Genomic DNA, 12,912 nt, shown 5'->3' on the forward strand with positions numbered 1-12,912 from the left:
GCTTACCCATCCCAAAGATCAAGGCTCACCAAATACTTCAGAAAGAAGGATTGCTAGGTAAAGAACATTTCCCTGTGGCTGCCAGCCTCTAATTGAGGATTAGGGAAGCTGGTTCCACCCCTTCTGGTCACACTGGTGAAAGAACTACTTTCACCTGTGCTACCAGGGTTCCCTGTGTCCCTTCACCAGGTACTCCATCATTGGTTCAGTCTGTGAGTTAGCAATTCCCATGCTCCTTCCCTCCTCATGAAAGAAAAGAAAAGGTGGGAACAACATACAGAATCATATAACCATTAAGGTTGGAAAAGGCCACAAAGATCATCCAGTCTGACCATCAATCATATGTTCAGGCCTTGCCATAAAACGTTGTCAAGATGTGACCATGAGTCATGCCTGAAACAGGAAAGTGATCTTAGATTCTAGTTAAAATAAGCACTTTTTGAGTTTTAGGCCTCAGCTCTGTTGGTCATTGGTATCTGTAATGCTCTCTACTTCACAGCCCTTGCTCTTGAGATGAAAATGTCTAAGGGATGTTATTACCTCCACTTTGGAATTAAGGCACAGGCAGTCAAAACTTCAGACCTAAGACTATGTATATAACTTAACTTCAGCCCTTCCAGATGCACACTGTGATACAACCTCTACGTTAGAGAAGGAATACTTACTAGTAACAAGTAAGATCCACATTCTGTGCCCTTTCTACTGAAAAGAATTACTCTCCTTGTTTTTCCAACAGATGTCCTGAGCAGAATACTGCTGTGTGAGATCTGAGTTACAAGGGGATCCTTCGGTTAGAAATTTTCTAATTTCAGAGCCAGAGACTTTGTAACTTGACTTCTAGTAGTTAAATAAAAGCTATATTTACATTCCGCAGTGACCAAGAAAAAAAAACATCAGAAGGCAGTGTCTTCTTAATAATTAATTCAAAACACTATTGGGATTTTTAGTTTTCAGCTGGAGAATCATCAGCAATGGAATGAAGATGTCTTAAGTTCACATGACATTGAAAGAAAAAGTAAGGAGAATGATGTCTCATGAATTCACCAAGCACTAGTCAGGAATGGGGCAGTCAGAACAGTTAAAAGGGGTGCATCTAATTCCCTGCTGGACCAAATCGATATAAGGCTGTGAAAAGCACTACTGTGAGAACATCCAACAACTGCAACCCCTTATTTAATAAATACATTTAAGTAAATATGCAACAGTTATCTGGAATTTTAAAAGTATATAAAGGCAGGTAAATAACTCTAACTCACATGGTTGGAAGGTGATCAAATAGACTATATAATGCTGCTAAAAAGAAAACAGAAAACCCACAAACCAACCCACAACCTCCTCAGACTTAATAACCCTGAGCAGTTACTCGTGCCTGTGGTCAGGTATTTATCTATACCAGCAGGGCGTGACAAAATGTAATAAAAGTCTGTTAGTGAAGGTGGAACCCAGCTGTTTGGTGCTTGAGCAAATAGATTATGGGCTACATTAACACTTTCCTGTAACAGAAAAGTTATGAATTTAATTCTGACATTCTTATGTGCATTTCTCCCCACAGATGGTCTCCCAGTCTCTTTCAGCACTGGTCATGGAGACCAGATGATTTTCTCTAACCACTTCAAGTGATCAGCATCATCCAACATAAGACATTTGCTTCCCATGTCTAGAACCAATTATCTAGGTATATTCTAGAACCAAACCCAAAGCACTTCTCACAAGGAAGCTGATTCCTACAACTCAGAGCTGTGGTAACACAAAGCCTGTAGCTGCAAGCTTCAGCACGCAGCACTGCTGGCAGGAACTTGATGGATGATGTGAGCGAGTGCTGACCTCTGCTGGCAATATATTTCCTCTGTAATTATCCCATTGCCAGCACTTGTTTGCCACGAAGCACTATAGGTGAAGACAGTAAAAGAGGTATAGAAGTTACTTCTGCTGGCTGGTGAATCTAGGGGGAAGGCCCTCGGTTTCCCTCTAGCAGCAAGTATCCTTGAGTGAATCAAAACGAAAGTGAAAAGCAGAGGGCAAAATAGGATAGTCTGTGGTTTCACAGGCAATGAGGGCCATGGCATGATTCTGTCACCAGCTCAACTGGCAGGGCAAACACTCCATATTCACTCCAGTTCTTGCACTAAGTCAAGTCTTTTCATTGGTCTCATCAGGGACCTCTTTAAAACTATCATAGCTGTCTACATTCACTGCACTGAAGAGAGGTGTGCCTGAACCAGAGATTCTGAAGGCTATGAGACTCCATGAGTCTCCTGCCAAGAAATAAAAGCCACTCTAGTCATCTTAAAGGATTCTAGGTCTAAGAACTGCAGGGCCTCCCTAAAAGCAACCAGTTGTCTTCATGGTTATGACTGGAAGTTACATATGTCCAGTTCATGGCTATGTCATGTCACTGCATCTGAAATCAAAAGATACTGAGCTCCTCAGCAGCTCAGGGGTTCTGGGGAGAACAAAACCAGAAATGGAAATCCTTAACGTAAGTTTGCAACACAGTTCATTAGAAAGCAAGAAAAAAAAAAACCTTTACAACTTCCTGCAGCAACATGACTACAGGCAGAGAGACTTTACAAAGCAAGAAGGGGTAGCAACTGTTTGTCTTGGCACAGCAATGTTCTCCTTACTGAAAATAGCAGTGCTTTTCTCCTTTTTGCTGGACAACAAAGACAGTATCCCAGGGGAAAAAAAAGCTTTCTTTCTTTTTCTCAGCCATGCCACATCTTTCTGTACATATTAACTTTTGAGAGCTGCAGTCAATCTTCATTTTTTACTACAGCATGGATACTTATTTTTTCAAACCAAGAGTTGTATTACCTTAAAGATGATAGCAATGGGAATATCTTCTGACAGAGTGTTATGCCTCAGGTAAAATCTTCCTTGTTTCACAACCAAGTTTGTTCTGCTCTTCTTCTCATGAGTGGAACTAAAGGTAAAAAAACAAATGTATTCTGTGGAACATAAAGTTTGCACTGACACTCCAAGAATCTTCTGCATAAAACTTAGCAAGCTCAAGAATCATTTAGCTGAACTAACATTGTGTTTTCTCTTTGAAAAATTACATGACAACTGCCAGATACCATCCTTTAGCTCCAAGATGGTGGGCTATTATCATCTGTGATCTGGAAGGCCAGTATTCAGTTTACACGTGCACAAGCCCACACTTTTCAAGAGCATCTGTGTATGGTTTTACCCCGGTTCAGACATAACCAGCAAGGCCAGTCTGCGCACAGATACTGTGACATCAACAGTAACAAGATAACAGACTTTAAGTTGTACTTTTTGCATCATTTAGGAGAGATGTGGGAAACCTCTAGGAAAAGACAAAATAGCCCTGACATCAGACAGTGACAAGCACTATACTACGCCAGCAGGCAGCTGCCAATAGGCAAAAAAGATAAATAAAACTCAGCTGAGGAGGAAAGGCCAGACTTAGACTACTTTTCAATTTTCAACAATTTCTGAAGTATAAAAACATTTTGTTTCCTTCTCAACTGCCTTTAGAAGTTCTAACACCAATCTGATTGAGGCAGTCAAACAAAAGGTTATACCCTATTTCCACAGCAGTGACTTCACGTTACTTGCTACGAAATGAGGTCATACATCATCAATTATGAGGTTCAACTTGTTATATTAAAAATTCAAATCCGCTTTTCCTAGTCTAGGATGAGTACTGAAGCATATGAGCAATTCCCACTGATTGATTTCAGAGGACTGCTCTCCTAATAGATTCTGGGACTGACATCTAACCATACAAAATGACAGAAGCAAGAGAGGAGCACTGAACACTTACACTTATTCTCCATTAAGCTATTTTAGAGAGAGAAAACTGCTCAGCTACTTCAACTACAACAACTAATGCTCGAATTGTCATTTTTATCTTCTTCATGTAATTGCAGGCATCTACCATACCTGGTAACAGAAGCACCCACTGTGCCTTTTCTATCAGCTTCCACAATTATTCTGTTTTTGGATAACTGCTCTTGGATAAGGATGACTTTCTCTACACCTTTAACAATGAAATAGCCACCTATTCAAAAGAAAAGAAAGGTTTTGCATATCAGTATCCCTGCACCTTACTCACCTCTTTCAGTATCTTTGAATAAAAATTATTAGACAGCAAACAGTGAGTACTTAAAGGACAACACAGGAGAGCAAATTTTCTTTTAATAAAGTAAAGAATAAACTGTCTAAAAGCTATGATTTCCAGGAAAATATTCCATTAGACTAAATTGAACTTCTGCTAGGTTCAAATCCAGTCTTGGGGATCTAAGAATGTGTTTGGGAAGTGCTTGGACAGAATAAGAGTGGCCAGAGAGAGCTCTCAGTCAAACTAAACACTGCAAAGTTGGAAAAAACAACCCTCAAACCTCCAAAGTAACCATGTTTATTTAAGGATGTTATAGAATTATTAATTTTACAGTATTGCCTGCCAGAAGAGCATATCACAAGGACATCACAAGAGAGCTGGCCATTTCAGATACTTGTTATAAAAGAGTAAGTCTCCCATAATTTACTCACTTGCACTCTCCAGCACTCCAGGAAGAAATTTACTTTGTATTACTTTTAAAAATGTATTTCAATGTTGCAGCTAAGACAATCTAAGGAATACGCACATAAGCAATGTTTGATTCCTGCCTTAAATTGTAGCTGTCTACTCATGCTCCTCCAGCACAGAACAGTATGTCACCATATTTTCCCATCATGAGCAAGCACAGTCCAGTATGTGCTTCAAAGGCGGTCTATTAAAAGCCAAGACCTTGCTTGTTAGAACCCTTCATCTCCTCTCTGCATATTAAAGGTTATCACATAGCACCTTATTCTCGCTTCACAGAATGCAGTAAATGAAGGTTCCTGCTCTGGAGAATACTGTTTTATTCCTCTGTTTCCTCTCTTCCCTGATCTATTTCACTGCCACAAACTAGCCCCATCGCTATTCCCTTACAATACATCTCTGTACAATGCTATATGTACATCCCAACTTCTTCAAACTTGCAGAGTGTCGTTTTTGTGGTTGAAAGCTCTGTCTGCAAACACAAACATCCCCTGCTGTTATTTTCAAAAGCCTGATGATTTCTTTTAGCTACAGGTTTACATTTGAGAGTTCCCACAACGACTTCACAGTGATAAGAACCATAGCAATGGGGTATTCATCTGCTCAAAAAGAACTTGAATGGAAACGTACCTGGGTCTAAAGGACATTCGTTGAGTTTTGCAAATTCTGCTGGAGTTTTTCCAGTAAGAACACAATTGGAGCTACGCAGCATGATAGGCATTCTGCAAGAAAATCACAGTTACAAGACAGAACACACTTAAGGTACCCAAAACATAAGCAAAATACAAACAACAAACTTTTCCTTTAATCCAGCCTTATTTCACAGACTTTCAACATAACTTTATTTTAACTGTGCTATAACTGCCAGCTATTTTGCTTTTTTGGTATGGTTAAGAGCTTGTCTTTTTCTCATGCCCGTTATTATTTCTTTATGAAACCAGATGTTCTTCACAATATTAATACCCTCAAGTCATTTGATAGTTGATAGGAAAACATCATCAGTAAATGATACTCATCATTTCTCCAAAAACTTTGCCTTGGCTCTAAAATAAATAAATTTTAAAGTAGAGTTTAGTCTCATCTGGGGGAACCAGAGCTTGCTTTACTCATTTCACCCTCTGCTCCCACAGACATCTCTACATTTTACGTATGAAAGACTGAACAAAACACCTTTGGCTACCAAGTAAACACGATTATTCCCATTTTGCAAAAAAGGTCATTTGCAGCTCTACTTCTCTTTCACACAGTTTCCTCTAGTTTTATATCAATACAAACATAGGCAACATTCATCTTTATATCAATTCTAATAAATAACCTTCTTTGGAGGAGACCAATTTGCAAAAGCTTTTGAAAAATCAGATTTTGTAATGGAGCCTATGAGCCTTACTGTGTACAGCTACTCATCAAGATTTCTCTATTGCCTCTGAAGAAGGAAGCAAGGTTGGCCTGCACTTATTTTGCAATGCAAACTTCCCCCAACACAGCGGCAAATAAAAACAAGTACCAGAAGTTTGACATCTTACCTGCCAATGGGTAATGCATTACGGATGATCCTCTGGCTACCTCGGGTATATTCAATGTCCACTGTAATCGGGGCAGAGTAAGTCATGTCTCTCAGGCGGCACTAAAAACAGAGCAGTCCTATGGTTGGGTGGCTGAACAGTGTCTCAACACATCCCATGCTCTCTTTGTCTCTCTCTTGCTCAAGACTCAATCACTGCTATACTGATCTTTCTGGTCTGCTCTCCTCAGACTTGCTCTATCACTGTTGCTAACCCTTAGGTACTCCTGTATCTTCATGCAAGACAAGGTTTACTGCATATGCAGAACACAACAGAGCAACTGACAGAAGGTCATTTGTGACCTCATTGCACATTTTATACCTCTGATACCAGAACTGCAGATTTATCAGAATCCAGATGGCTAAACTTATGGTCCTATACAGCTTTTCTGTGTATTGATTATGCATTACTATAAGGGAATTAAGACTATACTGTGCACAGAGGGTGCATCTGTAAGGAAAAACAAGCCTCAAGAATCACTGCAAACTGGTTACTCCTTCTCACCACATGAAAAAGTAAACAATTTCTCTAGTAATAAAATACTGATGTGTACAAGGAGATATAAAACAGTAGATATAAAATAGACTTGTAGGAAACTGGATCCCGCTGTGCTCCTGGCAACTTCATTGAATTTAAAAGTAATTGACAAGATATTCACTTCTAATTACTTCAAATTCATCTGTACAGTTGACAAAACTCACATAAGAACTGTGTAAGAAGGAGAGTTAGATCACTTCATCAGTATTACCTGAGAAAAACAAGGCTTCAGTATTCTTTGTGTGTGCTTTGTCCACATAAAACACACTATAACCCATTGAAAGAAAAGGAAACAATATCTAGCAATAGGCATTAGTGAGAATACTTGAGATACAAGAGTTGGTTATTCTAAATTCAGGGTGAATATGCTCTTTGAAGCATTTATTTTGCCTTCTTGTGCTTGTACAATCACCTCACTTTACAACAGACAAGGATTTTGATTACCTTATTCTTAGGCCTGAGTTAGCCACTATTTCTCACATGCAATTTCATTCACATATAGAAAAATCTTTCTCATCTCATTTTGTGCATGTTTAAATATATCGATTTAATGCTAGCTTAAAAAATTGTCAGAACCATGAGGTGGACTCTATTACATTTAATTTATTGTTGATGGCTGAGTTATTATATTATTATATATTATATATATTATTATAATATATATATATTATAAGCTTTACTTAAAACACTTCCATTGAGCTAAATGAGAACTGAGCCAGATTGTAGAACACAGCAATGTGGCCATGCACAAGAGGCAACAACCAGTAGAGGGCTTTTTTACAGAATCTCTCCCAACCACAGAACATCTCTGTGAAAGCTTAAGTGTACCACATACATTACATGGAAAAAAAAAAAAAAGGAATAATAAATAAATAGATACAATTTCAAGTGTGAAATATATACAATAAAAAAGAAAACATACAAAATGGCAACTGATCTATCAGGTTGACAATAGGCTGCATGTAGATAAACAGGAAAAAGAGAGGCATGTTCCAAGCTCTGTTTTTCTTCTTCCTTATATGTAAAGAAGCTAGCTTACTTTCTACCAAAAGCAGCAGACTTTCTAATTCCAGTCACAGCATCACTTGTTCTTCAGGAGTCTTTATTTCAGACACGCACAATCTATCTGTTAGCCTACATCCTTACAACAGGCAAAACAGCTTTACATGCAGTCCGTAAGACTAATGTTCTGCTGCAGTTTGTAAGTTATTATCAACTTCCAACTGCTCAGAATTTCTGTATTTGCTCTCTATCTGACTCAGACTTAAAAACTGCAAGGGATGTACTTCCAAAGAAGACTGGGTCTGAAGTGATCTACAGTGCAAAATGTAGCTGCCATGAAACACTGAACACAACTATTCACACACGTCAGGGCAATAACAGAAGGAAGAGTTACTATGTGATGTTTAAATATGAAGCTTCTTTTTACAAGCATGTGTTGAATCATAAAACGTGGCACGCTTGTGCTTGAAGTAAAATCAGATGCAGCAGTTATCTAAGGCATTACCGAGGTCAAACAAAGAACTCCTCACAGACACAAATATCGGTACCTCGTGAGGCGATACAGGTCGTGTCACATTGAAACTTTCTTCCACATCTGGAGTACCCACATAGATGTTGAGGTATCTGTAACACAAAACAATCTCAAAATGAGCCAAATGTCTTCCAGGCAACCTGAAGGAAAAGGAGTTCTACAACAAGTAGAAAATGAATTTGCTTTGATGTGAAAGTAGGTTGATTAACAATAAGCAATGATTCTTCCCAAAGTAACCCACTGTATTTGAACACTGTTATAGTTAGTTAAAACTTAAACTGCACATACAAAAATAAATCCAGATCACCTTTGCAAAAAGGGAAATGGAGATTCCCCTCCATCACCTGAAACTGCTAAGTTACGGAAAGATAGTGACATAAAGCATTGTTAACAACAGTTAACTCTATTTATCAGAATTATTATTTAAGCATCTGTGTGTATGTGCTCCAACTAAGAGGAAAGCATGCAAGAGCTTTGCTTCATTTATGCCCAGGCTGATGCTTATAAACACTTCACAGTCAATAACAAACCCATGTAACTTTATGCAAGCTACTCCTGATAGGGAAACCAGCTTTATGCTTACTTCAAGTACCACATTGGATCAGCATCACTTGTCACTTTTTCATTGGCTTTCATGATTTTCTTTATCTGAAAAAAAAGCAAAAGAACTGAATCATTTCTTTTTTTTCTGACTACTAACAGCCAGCCCATTCCCACCAGGAAAACATACCTCCACGTTGATAAAATAGTTGAATGAGTCTATGTGCTGTTTCACAAGTCCTTTCACCTGAAAAATACATGCATGCAGCAAATAGCATCAGCTTTAATAACACTGATCATATAAGGCAGACATTGAAATATAAGCATTTATAAATGCTTCTGAATCACTGTTAAATTTTTTTGGTGGACAAATTTCTTAGAACTGACTGAACAATCTGTCTGGTTCCACACTATATGTTTCCAAGTCTACACCAGAGCTGAAACAGAGAAGTAACTCAGGAAATGCAAAAGCAAGCACCAAGCAGATTCTGAAGTTATATAAGCAGAAGATAGTGACTGCACGTCAAAATATCTTTTGTCTTTTTGTAGCACAACTAACCATTTGTGTTACTTGAGAAAGCAGTGATCTGCACCCTGGGAAAGGCAGCTGCCAGAACGAGAGGGAGCCAGTGAGAGCAGAGAAGTGGGGTGTTGAGGAAGTTGTTAAAGAAGGGAACAGCTACACAAGGACAAGACAGACTCTCATAATAAATCTGAATTTGATTTCTAGGTAGGAAGAGCACTTGCTCATATGTAGTATCACAGAACCAACAGCCCCCTGTTTTCCTGCAAGATCACGATGCCACAAAAAAAAAAAAAAAAAAAAAAAAAAAAAGCTGCAGGGACTGTACACTGAGAAGGAAGGGAATTAACAAAGTCAGGCTGAAAGATGCCTGGTTGAAGGGGGCAACACTTCCAGAAACTGATTAGAGAGGTGCAGAGGTGGCTGCTGTTCTGCAGAGGGACCTGTGTATATCATAGGCTTCACCTTCACCACACAGTTCTTTCACCACTCTGCCCCTTTCCATTCTCACTTCCAGCTGCCAACTACCTGTTATTGCAATTCATTTTAAGTAGAACTGTGCCTTTACCTCATACCAGATTATGAGAATAGCACTGAAATCAAGCAATCTCGGCGCTCAACCAAGCTCTGATATTTGTGAGCAGAGATATCCACACACTGCAGCCTCTGCAGAATGCAGATCCGGGTTTCCCTGCAACAAAGACAACTGCAGATCCAACAGCAGTGTTTGCAGAGAGCTGATATAAAGACCACGAGGAGGGCGTTGGGGTGCAGTGGGAGCCTAAACAACTGCACTGCCCTGCCAGAACTGTGAAGCACAAAGAGCTCAGGGTGTTCCCGCCTGGGGCGGTGCATCCACTGACCTTGAGGAACGCGGGTAGGAGCCTCCATTTCTCCTGCAACCAAAACACACAGTGGGAAAGTTGGTTTCCAAAGGGTGACCAAACATGTGTGACAGCTAGTAATGGTTTTTGACAGTAGTTACATTTCACGTCACTTAGGAAAGAATAAAAGACCGCCCAAAGTCAGCTCAGACGAGCAGAAACACCCCGAGGGATGACTGGGACCACCTCAGCAGCCCCCACGTGCTGCGCAGCACCGACCAGGGGCAACACCCAGGCGCCAGCAGCACTCTCAGGTCACCCTATTGCCGCAGAAGAATCGCCGCTCCTCGCCCCGCGGCTTCCCCCTGCCTCCTGCCCTCCGCCGCTGCCCTCACCTCCACTGCGCTCACGGGAGCCGCCGCCCGCTCCGCCGTCACGGCGCCCAACTCCGCCGCCAGCGCCTCCATCTCACCCGGCGGACCCGGCAGAGCGTGCCGCGGTGTAGCGACCAAACGGGTCCCTGCTCCTCCTCGCGGAGCCCGAACGTTCCGGGCACGGGCAGTTCCGAAGCGGTCCGCCCTCGCGCGGCTGAATGATTTGTTCCTAGCGCACAAATGCTCCAAACAATTCAATCTTCCCTTGAATGCCTCCGCTTGTTTGTTTTTTTTTTTTTTCTGGTTTTGTTGTCCTAAAAGTAGATTCGCCTCCCGGTGTGCAACGAGTCACTCATCACATGCTCAGAGGAGACATTGCTTATTTATTTCAGGATTGCAAACCTGGGTGCTGGTGGGTTCCCATAGATCACACACAAGCACAAAATGATCTGCACAATTTTTATACACCAAAGTTATGGAGTCTGTATTTTTCCAGTCTGTTCTCCTCATGATAATGGGTCAGTGACAACATTGCTGACTCCACACTTACGCGGCTACTCATGCTCAGGGGAAAAGTCTGCATGTGGGCTGGGGTCTGTGTGACCTGTGGGTGTGAGGATCTGTGACCCGGTTGAGATCTGTGGGTTAAAACTGGGCACCAGACAAACAAAGGACATCTGGTGGTTGGGGTCTGCTATAGCCACCCAAACCAGGGGGAGCAGTTGAGGAGCCTTCTCTCATCTGCTACAGGAGGTGCCAAATCACGGGGCTCACCCTGTTGGGGAAAGAGCTCTCCTGCCTCTAGCATGAGGAATTCCACAGAGGAGGCAGGAAACCGCCATGGCTGAGCAAGGGCCTGCTGGTCAGTGACATCACCGAGCAGCGGGCTGTGATGTCACCAAGTCTTATGCCTGGACTCTCGCCAAGTGTGTGTGTGTGAGGCTTGGAGCGAGCATTTGTCTTGGGTGCTGGGCTGTGCTGGCAGTGGCCCTCGCTGCCCATCCCTACAGCCATCACTTGCATTTCCCTGACCTGTCTGGCTCAGGCAGCTGGAGCCCCACAGGGTGCACGTGCAGCAGAAGAGGCGAGCTGGGTGGGGGCATGTCCCCAAGGGTGGCAATAAACGCTAGGACATGAGGAGCTGCCAGAGCCAGGGCTGCATCCTGAGGGCTCTCTGAATGTGTGGAGCATGGGGATGAATGTCATCTCAACTCTCCAACCTTAGTTTTCCACAAAGTCTCGGTTTTACATGGAACAGAGCTGAGGCACAACGAGCTCTGTAAACAAATATTTGCAATCAGGTCTGAGCAAATCCATGCAGCTCTTCTTCCATAATGCTCTTCTTCCATAATGCTCTTCTTTCTCTCTCTCTTCTTCCTTTACCAATTTCCCACCAAAGGAGGTGGGAGAAATGAATTAAATCAATAACCAAAGGCTTCATTTTTACAAACCCTTTAACCATTAGAGCTCCCAGTCTTCACTGCACTCTTCACAGCCTCCCCCACCCCAGCACACACCACACATGTAGAAGAAATACTCCCAGCCTGGCCTTAACCATATTCAGTCCATGCTCTGTACTTCAAGGTTTCAAGTAATTGTTTCATTCCTTGATGTAACCCCATTCTGCCTGTTGAGCCTTTCTATTCTGCAGTTAGTATGCATTGCAATACGGGGCAAAGCCCCACTGTCATTCATCCTTAATTAAAAGGACACAAGCAGTGGAGTGGTGAATTAGAAGTGCAACAGCATACTATCTCGGAATCTGAGCTTACAAAATGTAAGAATATGACTCATCAAATGCAGCCCTGACAGAGGAACAGAAATTATTTTTGCATTATTAAGAGAATCCAACAACCATCCTGCTTTCAGCACAGTCTCAGCACATTGTATCTGTGCCCAGGCCATACCTCAAGTCCATCAGAACTAGCCAACCTGGGCAGATGATCAAGATAGAGATAAGGGAAAAAAGCAATATTGATACATTAACCACCTTTAATAAAAACTTCATTTACAAATATTCCACCAGCCCCTGTCACATTAATGGAATTCCTTGGCAATCAAAACAAACTTCTAACTACCCCCACTCATCCACCAGTCTGAAGCCTGTTATGATTAACATACTCCCCATAGAGTGTAGCTATAGAATCTATAAGGTTGGAAAAGACTGCTAAGATCACCTAGTCCAACTGCCAGCCCACCCCCACCACACCCCCCCAGCCATGTATCTCAGCACCACATTCACACATTTCTTGAAACACCTCCAGGGATGGTCACTGTAGAGAGCAATGAAATGTCCCCTGAGCCTCCCTCCTCCAGACTGAGCAACTCCAGTTCCCTCGGCCGCTCCTTATAAGACTTGTGCTCCAGACCCTTCACAACTCCACTACCCATCTCTGGACATGCTCCAGGGCCTCAGTGCGACCTATGATCACACAGAGTACATTAATTTCATCAAGAGCCAGATGT

The 12,912-nt window shown here is 41.7% G+C and overlaps 1 protein-coding gene across 1 annotated transcript in view; it reads right to left on the reverse strand.

The window, feature by feature from the left end:
• The window catches only part of POLR3B (RNA polymerase III subunit B), a 70,376-nt gene extending 59,779 nt beyond the window's left edge, over positions 1–10,597 (reverse strand). Inside the window, exons 1-9 of the mRNA XM_048960922.1 lie at positions 10,468–10,597; positions 10,112–10,144; positions 8,916–8,972; positions 8,769–8,833; positions 8,202–8,277; positions 6,076–6,176; positions 5,183–5,274; positions 3,910–4,027; positions 2,815–2,923 (exon numbers count right to left, since the gene is read on the reverse strand). Coding sequence (XP_048816879.1) covers positions 2,815–2,923; positions 3,910–4,027; positions 5,183–5,274; positions 6,076–6,176; positions 8,202–8,277; positions 8,769–8,833; positions 8,916–8,972; positions 10,112–10,144; positions 10,468–10,539 — 723 coding nt within the window. The 5' untranslated portion in view covers positions 10,540–10,597. The remainder of the gene's footprint in view (positions 1–2,814; positions 2,924–3,909; positions 4,028–5,182; positions 5,275–6,075; positions 6,177–8,201; positions 8,278–8,768; positions 8,834–8,915; positions 8,973–10,111; positions 10,145–10,467) is intronic.
• Positions 10,598–12,912: the final 2,315 nt, after the last annotated feature.

The sequence above is a fragment of the Lagopus muta genome, chromosome 1 (genome assembly GCF_023343835.1).
Source record: "Lagopus muta isolate bLagMut1 chromosome 1, bLagMut1 primary, whole genome shotgun sequence".
In the NCBI taxonomy this organism is placed as follows: Eukaryota; Metazoa; Chordata; class Aves; order Galliformes; family Phasianidae; genus Lagopus; species Lagopus muta.